Below are 22946 nucleotides of genomic sequence, written 5' to 3'. Positions count from 1 at the left end.
GAGTTAGCGTAATACGAAAAGCTTTAAAACTATGTTGAGAAAGATCCCTATACAATGGGTGTTATTTTTAAGCCTAAGACCAAACCATCTATCACTTGATACTGTTAATACATCCATCATCCATTTATTAATTGAAAAATTTATTATAGACATTTTGTAGATGTTACATTTTTAATAGACTAGCAATACCAAAATGATATCGCCTCTGGTGGTTATTTCATATAACAATCTATCGCTGCAGGGATAAGTGGTTCCGAGAATGGTCCAGCAGCTTGTCCGGTTGAATAGAAGGAACTATATGTACGCGGCCTTTTTATCCCTTCAAGCCGTATAAAGGCGTTGCGTCACGGCAGATTTACCTCTACTGGAAGAGGATATCACTCTTTTTTGTCGATCCAAAGGAATTATGTGCTAGTTCTGGTCTTTTACCAAAATATCCTTAATGAAAGATTTTTATTTGATTATGATATCGGTCGATGGGAAGCAGAGAAAAGTATATCCATCTGTAAAAATTAAATGCACGTGCAGCATACTTTGAGTACTGGGTGTGAAAAAGGAGTCAACAAAATGGCTAAGGGAAGCTAATATTATAAATTACAGATTCTGATGTAATGTGGTGGAACTGTTCCATAATAACAGAGACGAAGACTATTACAATTTTCCACTGGATAAAGATTTATATTCGACAGTTTTCGATGCACAACATCATTTTCAAGGACTTAAAAATGATGTAGTTCATGGAAACTAATCGGAAATAAACCTTTATCAAGTGGAAGATTTTAATAGTCTTCGTCTCTGTTATTGAGGCTAATATTTATAAAATATTACTGGATTTCGGACATGAGTCAATTCAAAAAGTTCTAATGGAATAGTAACAGAAAATTAAAGCTCAAATTTATAATATTTTCGAGAAATAAAGGTTCCAGAAATAATTGTAGAGGAAAACAAAAGAAATTTCCTCGAAAGAGCGAAAAAGGAGAGACAAAGGGAAAATTCAAAGTGCTTCTATTCAAAGTAGAACAAATGGCAATGTATGAACAAGTGTATTTCCAATAAGCACCTTGAAATTCTTATCCAATACATATATGATGGAAAAAGATAATTGTTACTAGAAATCAGGGCTTGTCATATGCACATTGAATGTGTACCAGTGATGTGAGGTAGGTTAATATACTCTAAAGCTGTTCATTCAGATATGAAATTTTGGTCATTATTAGGTGGGATAGCTATTGCAATTTTAGTATGTACATCATCAATATCATGCCACTACGTCTTCATCTGTTTTACCGTACTAAAATTGGGTCCCTTCAGATATTTTAGATCTCTGATGAGGCGTTATCACTACAAATTTTCTTCTTAAAATATTTTAAGCCTTTTCGTCCAGGCATAAAATTAATGTCATTTGGTGCCTGCGTTAATCATCATAGGGATAAAACAAAAATTTCATGACACAATTGTAGATGAAAATTTGTTCTTGTGGCAATGAAAGCTCACAGCGAGATTGCCATAAGGGTGGAATACCAATTGAGGTGGGCCACATATATTCAAATGTGTACGGGAGAATCTCAGAATGTCGCAAAATTAAAAAAAAACTATTCGCGAAGTGCTATGAAGACGTTCGGCTGCATTTTTAAAGAAGAGATCGAGAGAAAATGGATTAAAAACCTTTTCACGTCAATTTGCTCTGCAGTATCATCCCTCTCACGTTACACAATGTAGCATCAGAAAGTGATTAGCGTGCGTATATCGGCCCCACATATAAAATCAAAGCCGTTTCAGAAAAAAACAAAATGTATCCTCCTGCAATTTCATAACTGGCCGGAAAATATGATATAACATGAAAAATTCAAACAAATTATGCTCTGCTTAAGTTGTGTACTAATACTTGCTGGCGAGAAAAATATTTTGTATACTGGGTGAAGAATAATTTTTTAAACCGATTCGAAGAATTGGGAAATACATATTATCTGTGTACAATATTTCACTATCTTTTTGTGTGAAATTTCTGTTTAAGGCACTTCAAGTAGAGATAGAGAAATGATATTTGGAGCGAAAATAATAAATTCAACTTAAAGAATTACCATCTTCCATACTTGTGTGAAAAGCTTCTCGAGGCAGATTGACCTTTCGCATTTCAACACCAAAACCCTCCATCCTGCTTTCTCACTTTTGCTTTCACCGGGTAGGGTTCGGTCGAGTTAAAATTGTGGAGAAATAGAAAGAAAAATAAACGCAGGACTCACGAGAGGGCTGAGTTCCACGGCTCTCCGGTAGTATTCCTCTGCGCGGGCGTTGTCCCCTGCCTGCCTGAGTGCGCTGGCTGCGTTGAAGGCCATCTGGTGCTCGGAGGGCGCAAGCTCGACTGCCCTGACCCACGCCTCAGCCGCCTCCACGTGCCGCTCCAGTTCGGAAAGAAACTGACCTGCAAAGGAAATAAAAAAGGGACTCGTAACATTTATGCCACAATCCTTAATCCGTAATTTACCAAGAACTAATGTTATTAATCTCTTACCACTTTTCCAGCAGACTAAAGATTGTCCTACGCTTTCAGGTGAATAAGCCCGAAATATTTCATTCGTTCCTAATATAAGAATCCTGAGATCTACATCTGCGTTTACACAATTATTTACATTTATTCGATGTTTTAATCTCTAATCACTCTAGAATGCATGTAATCCAACATTTTAAAACGATATTCTTTTACACTTTTGCACAATTTTTAATGTTATCACGTAAAAATCTGACAATGTTTGCCAGGAAAGACGACTATCATTAATCATGTGTGGAAAACGTAAGCCAAAATTGTAACAAAATTAAGGCAAACTTTATAGTATCACATAATGACCCCCTCTAGTGCAAATGCATCGCTTATTGTCCAATAAGGCATATATAGTATTTTCAAATGAACCAGCCTGACTCGCTAATATAGGAAATCCATCTGGTACTAAGATAAGACAGAGCAATGCAAAAGGGGTATACATTGAAAGCATTGCCTAATGTAATCATTGTAGTCCCATCTTCTGACCAGAGACTTGTTTAAATTACGAGCTGTTATACAATACTCGATTGTCCACTGTTTGAGCGCACCTTGTCCTTTTGAAATTCAAACAGGTTTAGGCGTTAGTTAAAATTAAAGGTTTTCTTATTTTCTATTATAGCCATAAAAATAAGTAGGGTTAGGCAAGAGACCGACAGCTTAGATCTTAGCGTCGTTAGAGATAGATGGGTGATTTGGTAGGGGTAGGTTATTCAGGAGGAGGGGTGAAGAGAAACACGGCGTCTGCAATCGACTATTCTAAACAATTAGGGCCAATGGAATTTAAATTCCCATCCGACGGACAGCGTGCTCCACTTGAAGTGCTCTCCACATAACACCCCATGTAAGGGATCGAGATACCACTGAAAAATCCTGACACCTCCGGGATTCGAACTTAGACACTTGGGATGGGAAGCCAGTGTATGAACCATCGAACTAACCCAATCCCCGTCATTTAAAAATGCAGCCATAACCAACCCATTCCACGGTCACCCACTTCCTAATCGGTATTTGTTTACCACCTGTCTAAAGCACCTAAATGCTCTTATTTTCAATACAATCGGTCATATCATTGTTATTATAAGGCAGTGATTGCTTGCTGTAGTGAGTTGAAACTTCAAATTCCTTCGTGTTTCTTGGAGATAAGAATATAGTTACAATTGAAACACATTTTTTATTTTTCACGTATCTTATTTACACGAATATGTTTTGGGACGAAATCACTGAGGGTTGCTTCGAAGGTACAACGACATATTAGTCTTTTGAAGTTGGGTGCCAAATATGCAAGCATCGCATTCGTGAGAAATAATCTCAGTAACGTAAATCGTAACATAATAATTTCAATTAATACTAATAATAACAGACATTTTATTTTCACCCGACAACATGACCGTTTAAGCATGGCTCTTTGTGAGCTATTTTTGACAAAAAGTAACGATCAAGTAAAATCATAGATCAAGAACTTCTAGTATGATTTCATATAATTTCGGTGCACGTAATAACAATATTCCTAGCAGTACTAGAAACATCATTGTTTTGGGTTTACACTGAAGAATGGTTTAAAGCAGCTCCCCAAAATTATTACCAGCTCATGCCTCCATATTCCAACAGCTGCTGGCGCTTATTTACCTCTTCACCACATGATTACAGAAATAGATCACCTAGAGTTTTGATTAAAAATCATATAACGTCATGCGTGTATCGTGGAAAATGGTGCAACTAGGAGATGAGAGGACCACAAATGCAGGATCAGGACGACTAATACGGGTGAGTCCCCGGATTTGGTTGACAACAGCTTCGGCAACTCCCCCTGCATTTACATGCTGTAATGAGCGCTTTGAACCAGTGTTTTCTCACCGCAGCGGCACATCGGTCCGCGGATGTTACCTGTTCGTGGAAAATGAACATAGGGCAGCAGAAATTTTACACGTTGAAACACATTTAAAAGACATTAAAAATAAAACTTCTCTGAACTACAATGGAAAGCCGCCAGCGCTCAATTTCAGGGACCACCGTGTGGACGAAAACAAGACGGTGGTGCTTGCAGATCATGTAGTTTTGTCTACATGGGGTCAAAAAAACTGATTTTTAATCATGGAACATTGACATGAGATCATTAGCATTATTTCATGAGATTTTCCATATCGTTTGAGAAAACAAAAAGTGTCATGAAATGCTAAAGCTAAAATGCGAAATACCAACGCAACTACAAGGGAAATGGCTAACTTTGCGAATGAATCTGCTTATTCTGCCCAAATGTATTTTAGGTTTGAACATATGGTATTAGAAACTAACCTCTACGTGTTAAGTTTATTTGTATTCGGCAATGAAAATAAATTTCTCAATCACAAATTTGCTCAATAGTTGCCCAAGAATTATTTTATGAACGTCCATGACCCAAACGTGCATTAAGAAAGAATTCAATGTTATGACTAAATGATTCAATGATTAAAAAGGTTTTGAAAATTTTCGAATTATTTAGTCACGTCGACGTAGGCCTCTTGATTGGTTTTGATCACCTTCGAATTACACTACAGTTAAAGCATAAAAGATTCGCTTTAAGAACAGATACGCCCGACTGTAAGCTGTAAGCATGAATACCTCGGGTGTTTCTTATATCATTTAATGATTGAAGTACCTATCTAATGTTAAACTACGGTGAAAAATGAAAGTAAAATTAACACATTTAAAACAGCACATCCTTCGATAGGACGCTTCGCAATATGCCCGTAGGTCCAAATAAAACTAATCTCTGTGATTGCTGAAAACTAGTGATAAAATGATCATGGAGCTAGAATGTGGCCAAATAAGATAGGATGTACGCAATTCGAGTATGCCATTAAGGAATTGGATGGCTTATTTTGGGCTCATTATGAGTATTGGAATCAACAAACTGCTGAGTGAGACATAATATTTTACATGATTTAAGCGATTTGTAAATTGAAGAGCATACTTATGAACAAAATTCAGGTTAAACGAAGAAAGTGGCGGTGGATGATTATAAAATCGAAACTCTTACGGAGGAAAAAATTGAACTTGGGAAATTGGTATCGATTGACTATTTAAATTAACCATTATCATCGTTAATCATAGCTTAACAAAGCAATCCTGACATCGGTCTTGAGACACCTAGTGTAGCACGCGGTAGAGTGATTGTGTCGTACCAAACTATTATAGTACTCGGAGTATAACGACTGCTTACCAAATCTATTTTCTTAAATTTGATTACGCTTCTTTTTAATTTCATGGTAAAACTGAAACAATAGTAAAGTACTAATTTATTTTTCCGTGCGATACAAATTTAACAGTCATTATATAGAGAGCCAGCCATTAAATTGTGTACAAATTTTAATTGCTATTTACAATAAATTCACGTAAAACCATGAATATCAGCTTTACGGTACATCAAGAACTTCTGCGTCATGAAAGTACTTCTATGAACTAAAATGTTCCTCACTATCATACAAGTGAAATAGAGTGTAATTAAATCTCGTTCGATCAAAAACTATTCAAGGACATAACGACTTTCCGAATGGCAGGGTCTTGAAGGAACGTCAAGGAGCAGTAAAAAGAACGAATCCCTGTGGGGATCCGATACTTTTAATGCTTTTTCAAGTTTGAGTTCAGCATTGGTAATAGCCTGCCTTACGCAAATAGAAAATATAATTTTCAAAGTTGAATTACTATTAACCTCCATTCAGATTTCTAAAAAATGTAAACCTATAATTAGTATCATGCTCACACGATGACCTGATATCTGCCATATTTACCTGGGATAGAGAGAATTGACATTATTGAGTATGTTTGTTTAAAATGTATAATCCTACTCTCAAAATAAAACTCAGAAATATCGATGCACAAAAATTAAAAATTTCATATTTGAATAAGGTATTTTAGCTAAAAATGATGAAAACAGCGATTCAATTTTTAGTTATTCACTGAATAAGTTGGTGCGTTAAATATATTCCAGTAACTTATTAAAAACGTACAAAAGTGAAAACTTTATTGATATTCTTCGTATCCAAAGGCTTTTTTGCTTTAATTTTTTAACATTGATTCATAAATCTATAGAAAATTTTTTAGAAGCATTGCATCTAAGGCTATTCAAGGAAGAAATAGGGAAAAGCAATTTCCTTAACCCAAGGCTAGTGGAATGGAAAGTTCCATGATTTTTTTTCTCCTAATTCCCGTTTCGATGTAAAAATTTACTATTTTTGCACCTTGTACTGACATTCATAAGATAAACTGAGTGAAAAATTAATTACATACTTCATTAACTAAATTTAAAACAAAGGTATGTCCAAAAACATTTTTAACGTTTCAGCCTGACGAAGATTTTGCAATTAACTTTCAAAAATAAACACTCATTTAATACAGTATTAATTCTGTAATGGTGTCCTTAAACAAGATTAGAACCAAAATTGTTTCTTAACTCAAGCATTTTGTTTCTCAGATTGGGCCACTACTTAACTGTAATATATTCTCAACTTCATAAAAAAGATTATTAAAACTTTTCAATTTCAAATCGAATAATTAAAATTTTCTGAACTCAATTGCAGCATAATTACTACTTTCATAAAATATAATAATAACTGAAATGCTCGTGAAAAGGCCGGAGGCGAATATTTATTGATGTAATTCCATTATTTCCTGAAATAATCTTTCGATGCAAAAAATATACTTGCGGGTGAATGTTATTAGAGTCACGTATTTGGATCCCTATTTTAGGACTTAATTATCGTAGTTATTTAATCAAAATATGATCCATTTCATGGCCAGAGTTAATCACATCATTATTTTATCAAACATCAGAATTTGGCTTCATTTAGTGATGCCTTCCATAATAATCATGCATCATTGTTATGATTTTCAAATCACATACCTCGATGTGACACCAATTTATAAATCGAAGAGGTTGTCTTCTCTGGTACGAAGAATAGCTTTCTGAGAAGCTTCTTTGTAAAGAGGAAATACTTAGACAAATACATGAAATCCGTATCTTAGCCAATGGGAAGAGGTTCCGGGAGGCGAGAATATAGCCCACAGCACTCAAGCCAACAATACGGCAGGGACAAGGTGGCTGTTAAAGCTGAGATCGACCCGAAGGCGGCTCTAGCGGCGATAGGCGCCCCCGAGATTACTGAAGTTTTGATAAGAAGAGGTGGCGAGGGCCTCAAAATTGATCGTACGTTCCCACCACTTCGCCTCTATCTTTAGCGCTATATTCCTCTCCCCAAGCCCCCTGCCCCTTCGACCGTCTAGCCACCGACCAATCACCGAGCCTCGGAGAGTGCAGACTGAGTCTCAAATAAAACTCAAGGTGATCTCTTTCGCCGTTTCCGTGTGGCAGAACGATAAAATGCTTCTGCTTCTCTTATTTTCTTCATTTCCAGGTATCAACATGAATCTCTATAGAAGAGGTTTCGTATTATTTTTTTAATTGAAAAATTCTATTTGCGTAAAAAAATGTTTGCTCCAAAGTACGGAAGACATTGATAAAGTCTCAAGGTGATTCACTTGACTATTCCCGATGGTAAAACATCACATGATGAAATACCTAAATCGAAAATGCTTGAGTATGAAAGCTTAACAAATTAAATGAACGAATATCAGTGAGATAGTAACAGTTAACATATTCAAGCAAAATAAATGCATATCCTTGTATTTTAATATCACATTCCAACATTCTTCTTTCAGTATATTTTCATGCAAGCTTTGCCGTCTTAATTAAAATTATGAAGGATAATAACCAATATTTTCAATAAGCGTTTCGGCTTAATTATAATTAATTCAAATTACGTCGCTCAGGTAAATATTTGATCTTCAAATGGTACCCACAAATGAATATCATATCTAAATTAAAAAGTGTTCTCAAATAGGAAAACTGAAATAATAAAAATAATATGGCCTGGATCAAATTATTGAGCTTTGATAAATATTTCCCACGCACTGAGACTACTGGAACTAGCAAGGACACACTTTCTCTACAAATCAAAATTAATAGTTTCAAAGTAATAAGTCAAGGTTTCACAGAGGGGATGGAGTGAACTTTAAAGTTCAATTTTTTGTCAATTTAAATTTAAAATTTGTATTCCGTCCAAATATGTTCACGCACCAGCGTTTCGAGAGTTAAACCGTCGTCCTTTTCATTAATCAACAAGGTTGAACAAAATAATTCTCCCACGGTCTTCAGTTATATACAAGTGATTGCTAAGGTTGAGGAGACTTAACTTAATCGCCTCCTTCTTTAACATGCATTACTGCAATATAACGGTCATATGGGGGATTGATTTGTTACAGGCGTTGTCAACTGCCGATTACAGATAAGCATGGTCGCTTATTCAGTTTTTCTCGGAGTGTAAAGTTTTTAATTGGCCGCTTTGAAGTAATGACCATTGATCGTGGCATATTACTCCAGGGATTCTCGAAAATTTCATTTCAATTCTCTTGAAACCGAGGATTAGTTACGGTAACTCGCCATAGATTCATTAAGCTCTAACTCCGTGTAGAGTAGTATTCTGCCCGACACATATTTCATATTAATTTTATCAAAGTTTTGAAGGGAGTAATATTCTCTTAATACTACATATACGTGTATTAAACACACACACACACTTCAGGTACGAATAAAATCCGCTGGTTATATCAATCTTGTTGACGTTATATTCATATCTTGACGGATACCATAGTTACGAACTTGAGTACATAAAACTAACAATATCCCAAAAACGGCTATCTTGAAACTCCTTTTTGCGATACAATGTAGTGATCCTTCATTTGAGGGTAAATTATGTAGTGAAGAGTGAAATGTGAACTCGGAAAGGTGAGAAGATTACGACATGGCTCAGGAAAAAGATCATCAAACACCTTCGCTTTTCATTAGTCCCACATTGCTGGAAAATGTACTTTTTTAATTGTTCTGTGAATATAATACAAGGGTGTACAGGCGCACTTGAAATAGCACTTCAGTGCATCATCTCTACAAAAGCAAGAAATGATGGCACATTAAAATTCTTGAAAAATTTAGAAAATTATCCGAACGGTCTTTGCGTTTGATGCCAGTTATCTTTCGGAAGCTAAAAGTGATGATCTTTACGCAATTACGGTGAATTTAATTACTAAATTTATACATAAATAACGTAGTGGCGACTGAGTAATAAACTGATTTTTAAAGAAGGTCAATCAAGATAATAAGGGCAGGAAAACAAACAATTGCCAGCTCCCGAAAACTTTACATTATTTATTTTCTACCATTGATTATTATTTTATAATTACAATAAGTATTTCTGGACGCATACCTTCGAGTTATCACTGCCATAGTATTGATTGATGCAAGCCCATGATTTTGCGGGTATCCAAGGCCTTTGAATATGAATGGAGACGTGACTTAAGATGCATGTACCGAGAAAGACGTCTAAGAAAATCTCTGCAAGGAAGAAGAAAGTGATGGAGGTTTACTTTATTCTCCTTTTGAAGGAGTCTCATTGGATGGAGAGAGGGATAGAGAGAGCCAGGAAGAAAGCCCAAAAAGGGGGTTATAAATTCGAATCTATTATGCATAAACGAGTCCGACCAAAGGTAAGCAGACTGCATTATTGTTCGGCGTCCCCTTTTTTATTCCACATTCTCTTTATTCCCGCCCAATCCCTTCGGCTCAAAACCTGCTGGGCACAATGGAGTAGCGAAGGGAAAGTGATAACAGTGTTTACATTGGCTTTTCCTTTTATTCTCTTCCTTCCTTCGCTGCCAACATTTTTTAACGATGTCTCTTTGGCTGGAATTTTTAAGGGTCTCATGAGCTCACCAATTTTGGGCCCTTTCTTCGCGATCCTTTCGAAACTAATGCTTTCGCCTGAAACTTATGATCTGGGTCCATAAGCTACACCCTCGTTACATAATAACATACAGAAGAATGACGCCTATTTGCCTTCACATTTAGTTTCAAAGGGTATCGGATATAACAGAGATACCTTTAAGGACTGGAAAGGAGTATATTGTATACATATTAAATGACTATCATCAAAGTTCTTAGGCGTGCTTTGAGCTGAGATTTTATTTGTGCCGACGTGTTTACTTAGGCGAAGAGCCAACACACTGAGGGACGAGTCCTAAATTTAATAACTCTAAATGATAAAATAAGATAGAATTTAATGACAAACATCATCTTTATAATTTATTCAATTGAACTGTTACTTTGTTCGCCACGTTTGTCTTTTAATTTCAGTCCAGAAGTGAATATTAAGTCCAGTGTAATGGATGTGCTCTTAAAAATTCTCTTACCGTGCTTGGTTACTGATGGTAACTTGACGAGAAAAGATCTTAAATGGCAAGTGCAATTAAGTATATAAAAAGATAGGTATCAATATTGCTCATTGTAGAGAATAATCGAAAATTTAATAAGTGATTCTTTATTACATAAATGTAATTCACATATTTACTAGAACAAGCCAAAATTATATTTGATTTATGTTCATATGATTGAAATATAATTCAAAAAATAACCTTGATGTTATTTATATGCAAGGAAGTTACTGAGTAAAGTAAAGTATGATCAGATACTATAATTTTAATCTTAGGTGTTTAACCTTATTTAATGATTTTACAACTACGAATGGATTGATGAAATTCAATGTTACTGAATCATAATTTTATCAAATTTAAGATAGAGAGGCTTGCATTTCTTTACTACACTGTTACTACTATGTCTATTTGCCGAAAAATCTATACCTTCTGCTAGTTAATGCCATAATTTAAGTTTAAAAACCGGTAGGTTTAAGATTGAAGCCATTGATATATTACCCGAAAAGCAATTTATGTCACCAAAATTTCGGCTGAGCCTTTCATTAATACACTGACCATCGAGTTCTTCCCATAGCTGCATTATAGTTTTAGGTAGTTGTGTTTGAGTATGCAACTATAAAATTAAATGAGAACTAATAAATAGATTTTTCAATCTTTTAGCTTTTGGTTTTGTTAATGGTTGTGCATTGACCATTATTATATAAAAATTACAACAGGTAAGGAAAATTTGGTGACTCGTACAAGTATTTTCATTGCGTGTACATCGGCCGTTGATTATTTTATTAACAATACAGTGGTTTGTGATAAATACGCAAATTTATAATCAATAATAATTTTCAAAAAGAACCGAAATATTAATGGTCATATTTTCGGGTAACCCTGTAAAATATTGACATTTATTGAGATGATAAGAAATACGATCATGATTAAGGTTCAAAGATGAATTGGAGAAGATAAAAAGCACAACAAGAATATCTCCAAAAAGCATTTAAAAATTACCTCCAAATGGTGTGCTACGCCATCAATTTGCCACCAACGACTTTATTTAAACGCCTTTTATCAACTATAAAGTATATGCATGGAAATATAATTTCCATAAAGAAAAATGCGGTCTAAGTCTTCAGTTGACGTTTAACTTCCTCCCAAATCTCTGATCTATCTATTGTATACATTATCTCATCTCATCGGTCATCTATTTCCTTATACTTCTGTTCGTGGAATGTGAAATAATCCTCCTCCCACTACCCCATCTCCCTCATCCACGCCGAACTTCACCCCCGTTCCTCCTCCTCCATTGTTGACTCACGTAGGCATGGAAACAAACAGTTTTTTCCCTGAACTCCTCCCATCCCGATCCCGGCCCTCCCACAACCCTCTTACCCGCGAACACAAACAACGCGCTCCTTGCTTGCTTCTCCATGCTCTTCTCCGCGATCCTTCCTTACATTTGCTCCCCTGAAAAAACACTTCCTTGCTGTGGACGGAAACAAAAGAAAAATAAGGATATTTATTTCTCTTTTCTCCTTTATTATTTTCGCGGCTACTTTCATCAATTTTACCCAATTTTTACTTCCTTCTCCGCCAAATCCATAATGTTTTCTGGTCTTCCTAGCAGTTTTAGCCTACCAATGCGACGTTGCCTAATGAACAATACACTATTTCTTTATTTTAAGTCGGTTATCTAAACATGGAATCGGAAAGTTTACAAGAGGGATTGGCTGACCTCTCCAAAATTGTTCTCGGCGTTCTGATATTCATCCTTAAGCAGCGACCGAGCATGCATCCAGTACTCAGCATCCGTTAGAACACTCCCAGTCTAAAGTGAAATAGATGGTTAAGTCAATAATGTAATGAGGACAACGAACAGGAAGACATGTATTTAATCTCCGACTCGGATTAAGTAGAGCGCATAGCTAATTAGAGCGACTCACCTCTATTTCTTCTTCCCCATTCCCGCCAAATGTTAACATATAAGCCGACGATGCTACATACGTACCTTCCATTTGCAAGAGTTTGTTAATTTTTTTAACGAGAACCAGCAGATTTAGAGCCAATCCGCGGGCGCGCATTGGATTCCTGCTTGTTAAATACCATCTCAGTTTGAAATAACAAGACAGGATATCACTGGGGGACAGGGGAAAATCTGAGAAATGACCGACTCCGTAATATGTGAGTGGTCATTTGAAATGAAAGATTTATCAGATTTTTTTTCATCTTCGGTCACGAATCGTTAGTCTCAGAAATTGGAATACCTGTGAGTGTAACCCAACATCGTTTTCCCTTTGTTATTCCTTCAGCTTACATAAAAGTTTTCTAACAAGCTGAGGAAGTCAGGCTTAATCAATGCTTAGCAATGATTGATCGAGGGCGAAAAGTTTTTACTGATGTCATGTATTTTTGGTAGCTTCCTTCAAAGATTTTTTTCGCAAGGCGATTGAAAGTGATTGGCAATGTGAATAAAGAATGAATTATACGTTCTGTTTATCAAAAATCAAAGAGGAGTAAGTGCGTTACGTACGCTATCAATTTCGCAAAGAATTCAATCGCATTGTTACTTCGCCGAAGTAGGCAGATAGGCTTCTTTACTTAACTTAGCACAAGAAAGATAATTTTCCACTTTCTACTACTTTTACTGCTGGATCCACTTAACTTAAAGCGGATCCAGGAGTAAAATCTAAGAAATCGACGTTCGTATACAAGAACCAGAAATTCTCATTGCACCCGTATCGGTTAAGTTCGTCTTGCAAGATCAGTAAAAATGTATTAAATTACCTTATGCTATCTAAACGTTCGAGACAATATTTTCTTTTCTGAATTTATCTCATTTCAATAAATATAAAATATATTTCCAATAGAGTTTGAAATTGAACATTGAAGATACAATTATACAACCTTAGCAGTATAATCCTTATTATTAATTCATTAGAATTAAATAAATAGCTCACCAAAGTGTTGGAAGACGCTGGAATCATTAGGGGCAAGCTCTTTTGCTCGCAGGAACCACTGCTCAGCTTCCATCAGTCTCGTTTTCTGCAGATCCCCCGACGAATGTTTCGTTTTCACCCAGCAGGAATAAACGGGAGAAAAAGAAAGGCGGTATGATCAAAGCGCAATATTTCATGTCCCTCACGCGAGATAAAATTACATGTAAATTTTTCATTGTTAAAGTACAAGGATTATTTGTTTCCTCCGAGATTAAAGTCAGAAGAATTTCTTTTAGTCGTGTCCATTATATAAAGATTGAATATAAATATAATAGAAATTATTTACAAGGGTGGTTAAGACTTTCGGGGGTCCCTCAGCTTCATGTTGTCTCTTTTTGGCAACAGTTTCTTCAGCCATGCTGTTGGCGGATTCAGGTCAGAAGTCAGGTCAGAAGACGTCTGACCTGAAGACCGGAATGGCTGGAGAAACTGTTGTCGCCAGGAAACACCATGACACTGAGGATTGCTCAAAAGTCTTAACCATTGCGGATAAATGCGGCGAAAACCATAGATTCTATCTACAGGGTTATTTAAAATGAAAATATATAAAAAAAGTAACTCCTGCCATGATATTGTCTTCATTTAAATTAAAATTGAAAAATAAAAAAAAGAATATCTTCACAAATGATAAGACATTTCAAGTATAACAAAACAATGTAAGGGAAAGTAAGAGTATAAGTGTCACCACTCAAAAATCTGTTTCGGTGTTTAAAACGATGTCTTTCTTGTACTAACAAGGGTAAATCAATAGGAATTGATAGTTCTTGGCTGTGAGATGTGGACTGCACAACCTTGAGGCGCGCTTAAGAAAATGAGATAAGAGAAAAAACACAAAAGTGGGGTTCCCGTAAATTAATTAACAAACTAAGCATGGGTAGTTAGTTCATGGGGATCCGATAAACTGCTTAACAGGAAGGTGGATCGGTGAGGGGAAGCAGCGAAAGAGGCAGAAGAAATGAGATGATGGTGCGTACGCCAGGTTGTGAGAGAGCAGGAGAGGGCGGGAGGGGAAAGGGTTAAGACCTTATAAAAGAGGTAATTGAGGAGGGGGAGGATGAAAGGAGGGAAGTGGTGGAAAGGGGGCGAAGGGGAGGGGATGGATCGAGAGGATGTTCGAGGGGTAGTTAGAGGAGCCGTGGGTGCTAAGTGGAGCAGCAGTCTTGTAAGAGGCCCTACGGAAGGGATATTAGAGGGTAGGGAATGTCAAGCGGCAGGAGATAATTGAAGCGAAAGGCTACGGGACGGAAGGGCGGTAGGGTGCGACAAAGAAGTAGGAATTGGATGCGTGGCGGGTATATATGGATGAAGACGGGGAGGGAGGGTTTGAGAGGGAGGGGGCAGGAATCGCAAAGGAATGCCCTGGGAACGGAGGAACTTGTTGCCAGCCATCTGCCCGGGAGAAATGAAAATTCGTTGGCTTCAGACGCATTGCATTATAGCATACATTTGAACCTGGTTTTTATGAGAACACTGCATTTACCTCTCCATTAAATAAAGCAGGTTACGCCATTTAATTTTGACAAATTACGACAATTATAAATGATGCTGCGTATCTCCTACGAGATGTAATTAATTCATATTTTCATTCCATCTTCTCATATCAGTAAAATAACCTTATAGTATGGAAGATGATATTCTATGTTTATCTTGTAGCATTGCCGAAAGATAGAAGCATTGAAATTTTAGAGCATTTCATGCACGTTATTACACATGAAAAAATACTTTTTAAAATATATATTTTTGATGATGTCAGAATATTTTATTTCCAATATAATGCATTAGATATTTTATTTCAGAAACACGCTATCTAGTTATTAAACTGAGAAACTTTGAGACGTGTATTTTAAAAATTAGAAAATTGAAGACCACGCAAAGGAATGGTGGTGGAACAACAAGATACTGATACACTTTATCGAGGTATCAGAAGTACCACTTCATTATGTTACTATACCTCTTTCCAGTGACCAATAGTAAACCACAACTTATAATACGACGACACACGAGCATACAAAATGGCTTGTTCACAATACATAAATAAAACAAACTTTAGAACTTATTCATTAGTAACTATTTGTTAGCATATTTCGCATTATCATATGGCTCAATGGCAATCTGAAACAATTATAAATGCCTATTAACACTACATCACCCAGAGTAGTCCGAAAAATGTTTAATATTAATAATTAATGAGAAATGAACATTAGGGTATCCTCTGGCTATTAGGGTCTATCAAATGTCAAGCGTATTGAGGTACATTGGTGTCTGCCAAGCAACAGGGGTAGTTGCAGAGAGAGAAATATTATAGGAATACTCACATTAATTTTTTCTCAAGTTGCTATTATTTCGAATCAAATTCCTAACACGAGTGGAATTCTTTGGAATTTCATAATATATCGTAGCCTTTTAAGCTAAATACTTTAATTTACTTGGGAATTTTTGCAATCGTTTGGTGATTAATATTTACTGAATTCCATAGGAATACATATACTAACAGCATGCCTACTGGGCACTCACAGGAGTTTGGTATCACTTGGATGACACAGAGATGCTCTGAAAATTATTATCAGAATTCTGGAATAATTGGTCGATAAGATGAGATATTTAAGGAAAGTGAACAGAAAGAATTGCCGAAGCTCATAGAGCGTGATGGCGTCCCTGCTTCGTGAGATGGGTTAGTTTAACAGAAGCGTGCGCAAGACTGGAGCAAATGACTGTGACTTCTTTCCAGGGCATTAATTAAACACGAACGTGAGCGGGTGAGAGGGACCGCGTGTCGGAACAGAACTCCGCGCGCGTCACCGGCCGGGGCGTGTTTACCCTGGGGGTTGAAACGTTTGAAGCACGGGGAAGCGGAGGCCTGAAGGGGTGGGGGCGATTGGGTTGGGAAGAGAGGAAGGAGGCCTCGGGAGTACAAGACAGGAGAGTGGGGAATTTCGGCATAAAGTGAGAGAGAGAGACCCCGGGAAGAAACGGCAAGTGTGAAAGAGGGGTAATATAGCCCGAAGATGGGGGGGCGGGGATGGTTTGGAGATTGGGGAAGAGTGGGGGGAGGGAGCGGACCTAAGACAAAGCCAAAGGCGGAGGGATGAGAAAAGAGGGTAGGGTGGAGGGAGGAGGGAAAGAAGGGGAAAGAGAGAAAAAGGGAGGGGAGGGAAGGTAAAGGTTTCGCGCAGGGGGAGAAGGTTGGGAGGGAGAAAGGAGAGGATGTAAGGAGGCGTGCAGGAGTCAGGTGGTTAAAGAGTTAGTTCTCTCGCTCTGTGATCCTTATCAAGGTGGGGCGGGAGGGATGGAGTGAAAGGAGGGAGTGGGGCGGGGTTAGGAGGGGGGGGAGGAGTTACGCGGCACCGGCAGCTTCCCTTCCCGATCGGCCAAGTGTGTGCTCACTCTAACGACTTTAATTATCTCATAATTATCAAGGAGCCCCTTGGAACGGGGGGCGGGTTCAGAGGGGTCGAGAGGGGAAGAGGGTTCGTGGGGGTTATAGAGGGTGGCTCGGGAAGGTGGCAAGGGAGTGAGTGAAGAGCCTCGGGTAAGGTGGGGAGGGATGGGAGTTATGCGTGCGAAACAAGAGGGTAGGGGCGAAACCCTAACTCCCCACCACCCTCCCGAGTGCTCTGGATATTCAACGGCATTCCGGCAACGGTTATGAAAATTTATCCTTTCGTAGAGGATAAAGGCGTACTTTTCTCGATGCCAAAACGCTCCTTTCAATCCGCTCAATAATATGAACAGCTCTCTATGATCCCATCCAATCCATCCGACAGAACACGTCCGAGTGAGCATGTAAGGAGTTATTCATGGATATAAAAAAATTGAATTGAATGGCCATTTTTATTTGAAAATGGTTGTCATTTTGAATCGCTGTTCACTGGGTTGTATAGAAAACTGTAGGTTCTAAAAGATGTTAATTCCGAATTAGGCTAATCATTCTACGCATGGATGAAAAATTACACGCTTGTAGATTATGATATAAATATGGTGCAAGAATATATATTTAAATATTTATATCATATAATGGCAAAATATAGTATCTACATTTTACCTTTTCGTCATGATTTCCTAAAAACGCATACCAAAACTATAATCACATGTGACGTTGAAATCTTAATTACGCAGGTAATTGGTAAATATGCCTAATATTATTCCTACATTAAGGAAGGATATTATTACAATTATCTATAACACCACATTTCACGGAATAAAAAATCCAATTGTCAGGAACTGAATTTTTTAATAGATTACTGAAGCATAAATATTGTTCATTTTGTGATAATTATGCAGTATTTACTAATGATTTCATTTGTACCTCCAATTAATTTCATTAAATCTTTCCACGCAGCTATTTAAATCGAAATTCTAGGCAAAATATTCACTTGTTTAATAAAAATAATTCTGGAATTTAAAGGAATTCCTTTTTATGCTTGGAATTTTCTAATTTAATTACAGAAGTTTATTTCCTTGGAGGTACAGTTTAAGATGTTCTGCTGCCACTTGTTAAATGAAAAAAGAAACGTCTCTAATTTCCTACGTTTTCATATATTTTATCCGTTTCCTATAAATCAGCCACAATTATGAAAAACAAAAATTTAAAAAAATGTTATGAGATTGAAGGTGGAACGTACCTATTTTTTACATTTGCAAAGGCATTTAATGCTTTATTTCTCGGCTTAAAAGTATAAATTCTCTAAAAAAAGTCAAACTGCATATTTTTCAGTAACTTAATTACCCAACTGAGAATTGAAATGGTGGTTCAGCAAGAGGTTTTGTGTCATCCTCGGAAATGATAATTTATTCCTTTGACCCAACGTTGTTCCGTCAAATGGTGTCATCTTCTGAAAGTACCAGAAGGAAGAATACAGGCGTTGGGCTCCTAAATTGCTATGGAAGTTCTGAGAATAAAATAGTCATTAAAATAACATTTTGTGCTGCTGAATCAATTCTGTGATCAGAGATTACTACTAATACTTGCAGCATAATTTATTTAATCAAACAATTTCAGAGTGTAAAAATCATTCGCCTTGACTGGGAATGATTTTTACACTCTGAAATTGTTGCATTGAAATGCACATTAGCGGATGACTCCGTTAAAAGTTACTGTTGCGGCATCTCCCGCAGTTTCTTTGGAATTTATTTAATCAATTTAAAGAACTTGATATTTCAATTCACGGTTGACAAAAAAAAATTCGACACAGAGACTGAGGTGAGTAACGAAGGGTTCAAGGTGCGTTTCTCTTCTACAGGTATATATATATATATATATATATATATTAGGAATAATACATTTTACGAACATTTTATCCACTCATATCTTCCAAACGTTTCTCCTCAACATCTAATATATAGTATCCACGCACACAACTGATATTATTACAAAAGAGCTAATGGAAAATAAATTTCAATAAGGCAAATATGGTAAAATAAGCTAATAAAAGCTAACAAAAAATTTTAAATCTTCCTAAGTTTCTAAATGAATGCTTTTCCAAAATTTTAGTGTAATTGAAGATAATTACGACTAAGTATATTAACATATTGCATATTACAATAATCTATTCCATACGGAAAGTATTTTGCTTTAAGTTTTTTTTACAGTACCCATATAAGTTTGAGATACCGTCTAAAGGAAATTTTCTATTTCGGATATATATTAAACATTATTATTATTATTAGGTAATCTACCGTTTAAGGTAGGTTTTTGGATGGGCATAATTACTAATAAAATATTATGGCAATGATAACTCGAAGGTATTCGTCCAGAAATACTTTTTGCAATTATAAAATAATAATTAATGGTAGAAAATAAATAATGTTAAGTTTTCGGGAGCTGGCAATAGTTTGTTTTGCCCTTATTATCTTGATTGCCCTTCTTTAAAAATCATTTTATTACTCAGTCGCCACTTAGTTTATTACTCAGTCGCCACTACCTTATTTACGTATAAATTTAGTCATCAAATTCACCGTAATTGAATTATGATAATTACTTTTAGCTTAGGAAAGATAGCTGGAATTAAACGCAAAGACCGTTCGGATAATTTTCTAAATTTTTCAAACATTTTAATGTGCCATCATTTCTTCCTTTTGTAGAGATGATGCACTGAAGTGCTATTTCAAGTGCGCCTGTACCCTTTTGTATTATATTCCCAGAACAATTAATAAAGTACATTTTCCAGCAGTTTCACCATTAAGCACTGGTGACGCAGATGAAAATGGTCGTCCCGGAATTAGCTGCCAAACCACTGCAGGCGAGAGTGAAGTACGCGGTATTGACCGCAGTACTGTGATGTGGAAGGCAACCACATTGTTCTCCCTAGAATATACAGTCTTGCAATCAAATATGACAAGATGGCTTTCCTCCCGGTAAGATATTTCGGAGGTAAAATAGTCCCCCAATCGGCTCTCTGGGTGGGGACTACTGGGGGAGGAACATTAGTCACGGTGGATAAATGCAGAATAGGTATATGAAATGTTAGGTCATTAGGGGTGTGCGGTAAATTAGAAAATTCAAAGATGGAGATGGATAGGCTTGGGATAGAAATCCTAAGATTGAGCAAAATTAAGTGGGCGTGGGCGAACGACTTCTAGAGCGACGACTACGGGGTGATATACTCGGGAGACAACGAGAAAATTGCACGAGTAGGCATCATACTCACGAAGAAGTGGGCGAGGAAAATAATATCGTGCTGGCAATAGAATGAGAGGATATTGATGATAAAGTTAGAGACAGAACCTACGGATGCAGTGATAGTATATGCCGACGTCCGGCTATTCAGATGATGATAGGAAATATACGAACCACTGAAAAAGGCTCTAGGATCAGTAAAAGAGAAGGAAAACCTCATAGTAAAGGGAGATTGGAACGCTGTGGTCGGCGAGGGACGAGAGGTCAGTAGCGTGGGATACTTTGGTTTGGGAAAACGAAACGTCGCGGGAGAAAGACTGATAGAATTTCGCAACGAGAAAAACATGGTAGTGGCTAATACCATCTTCAATCAACATCCGAGAAGAAGATACTCACGGAAGATGCCTGGAGACAAAGCACGATACGAAATTGGCTACACTTGCTAGGAAGAGATATAAGAACCAAGTTAACAAGTGTAAGAGTTACCCCGGCGCAGATATAAATAGCGATCACAACCTGTTTATAATGGACTGCAGACTGCGATACAAGAAGATGAAGAGAGAGTCACAACAACCCAGATTGAAAACAAAGATACTGGAAGAGAAAAGAGCAAGAGAATAATTTGCCGTGGCCAATGAAATAGAAGTAGAAGGAAATAATGAAAACGCCCAGCACTGACGGTCGATGGAAAGAAGTGAAGAATATAATTACCAAAGCAGCAGATGAGCTCCTTTTGAGTATGGCGGATATATCTAAGAAGCCATTGATATACAGCTGAAATAAGAGATCTCATAGACGAAAGAAGAAAATACAAGAATCCAAGAAATGAAAGTGAAAAAGACCTCTATAAATAGTTGCGGAATCAGGTCATACGAGAGTGAAAGAAGGCAAAGAAAGAATGGATAGAGAGCTACTGCGAGGAAATTAATGACAACTTGGAAAGGGAAATATCGAGATGGCTTATAAACTAGTGAAGAGGCAATTTGGAGAAAGAAAAGTTAAATCGTAAAACATCCGAGCCGCTAATGGAAAAATACTAATAGATGATGAAGACCTTAGGAATAGATAGAAAGAATACTGAAGTACTCTATCAAGGTCCCAAGCCATTAGAAGATGGCTTAATTAAAGATGAAAGCATGATAGCTAAGGATGATCGGGGTCCGCAGATATTAAGAAGAGAATTCAAGAGAGCCGTGGCAGACCTGAGAAACAACACGACACCAGGACTTGGCAAAAAAAACGGAGAAATAATCAAGGTACTCGGGGTCAAAGCAAAGGATGCCCTCTATGGGATAATCAAAGATAGATAAGACCGTGGAAAGATACTAGAAGACTTCGATAAAAGTATAATGATTGCAATACATAAAATCCGAAAACAGATAAATGTGAAGAACACAGAACATTGAGCCTGATTACTCAAGCATCAAAAATCCTTACTCAGATATTTATCCGAAGAATAGAAGGAAGGATAGAAGAAGGCCTCTCAGAAAACCAATTCAAATTCAGGAAAAACTGAGGAGCGAGAGAGGCAATTCTCAGCTTGAGGGTTCTGACCGACAAAATGAGACACGTAAATAAGTCATAATATGTGGCATTCGTTGACTTAGAGAAGGCCTTCGACAAAGTCGAATGGAAAAGGATTTTCATGATACTAGAAGCGTTTTGATTGGGCTACAACTACAGAAAAATCATCCATAACCTCTACAAGAATCAGGTTATAGCAATGCAAACGAAAAATGGCAGAAAAATAGAAGTCAAAATACACAAAGGAGTAAGACAAGGATGCAACCTCTTGCCTGCAATATTCAACGAACTATATACCTGGAAGAGACAATAAAATAAACACAAGAATTGGGTATCAAAGGAGACTTGGTAAATGGAGAAGAAATCAACATGCTCCGGTTTGCTGATCACATCGCAGTAGTGGCGGAAACGCGAGATGACCTGCAAGCAACTGTTATGGACCAAGAACTGGGGAAATATAGTACAACATCAACAAGAAGAAAAGTAAAGTCCTTGTTTTTGGAAGAGAGAGGCTGAATACAGATATCACAATTCGAGGGGTGGAATCAGAGCAAGTGGAATCCTTCATCTACCTGGGCAGCAGCATAATGTTGGATCGAAGAAGTTCGACCGACCTCAAGCGAAGAATAGCCCAAGCTTAGAAAGTATTCATGAAGAAGAGGCAATTGCTATGTTAAAAGAACCTAAGGATGGACACAAGTAAGCAATTCTTCAAGACTTTAAGACGTGTGGAGCATAGCGCTTTATGGTTCCAAGACTTGGAATATTGGAAAGTGGACCAGCGAAGAATAGAAGTCATTGAAAAATGGTGCTGGAAGAGAATACCGAAGATTGAATCGAGAGACAAAGTAAGGAACGAGGCTGTATATAGAGGAGCAGAAGAGGATAGGACCATGTGGACAAATTCACAGCAAAGAATAAATAGATGGTTTTGAAAAACATTGAGGCACAATGGATTGATTAGGAATATAATAGAAGGAAAAAT

At 37.0% G+C, this 22946-nt stretch overlaps 1 protein-coding gene across 1 annotated transcript in view; it reads right to left on the bottom strand.

The window, feature by feature from the left end:
* Positions 1–22946, bottom strand: part of LOC139698055 (protein O-mannosyl-transferase TMTC2-like) — a 477430-nt gene that overhangs the window by 82903 nt on the left and 371581 nt on the right. The window contains exons 6-7 of the mRNA XM_071596920.1: positions 13783–13867; positions 2244–2422 (exon numbers count right to left, since the gene is read on the bottom strand). Coding sequence (XP_071453021.1) covers positions 2244–2422; positions 13783–13867 — 264 coding nt within the window. The remainder of the gene's footprint in view (positions 1–2243; positions 2423–13782; positions 13868–22946) is intronic.

This window comes from Hetaerina americana, unplaced genomic scaffold, assembly GCF_022747635.1.
Source record: "Hetaerina americana unplaced genomic scaffold, ioHetAmer1.1.p SCAF_8, whole genome shotgun sequence".
Lineage (NCBI taxonomy): Eukaryota > Metazoa > Arthropoda > Insecta > Odonata > Calopterygidae > Hetaerina > Hetaerina americana.
The sequence above is the reverse complement of the archived record's forward strand: the minus strand, read 5'-3'. Positions and strand labels throughout refer to the sequence as shown.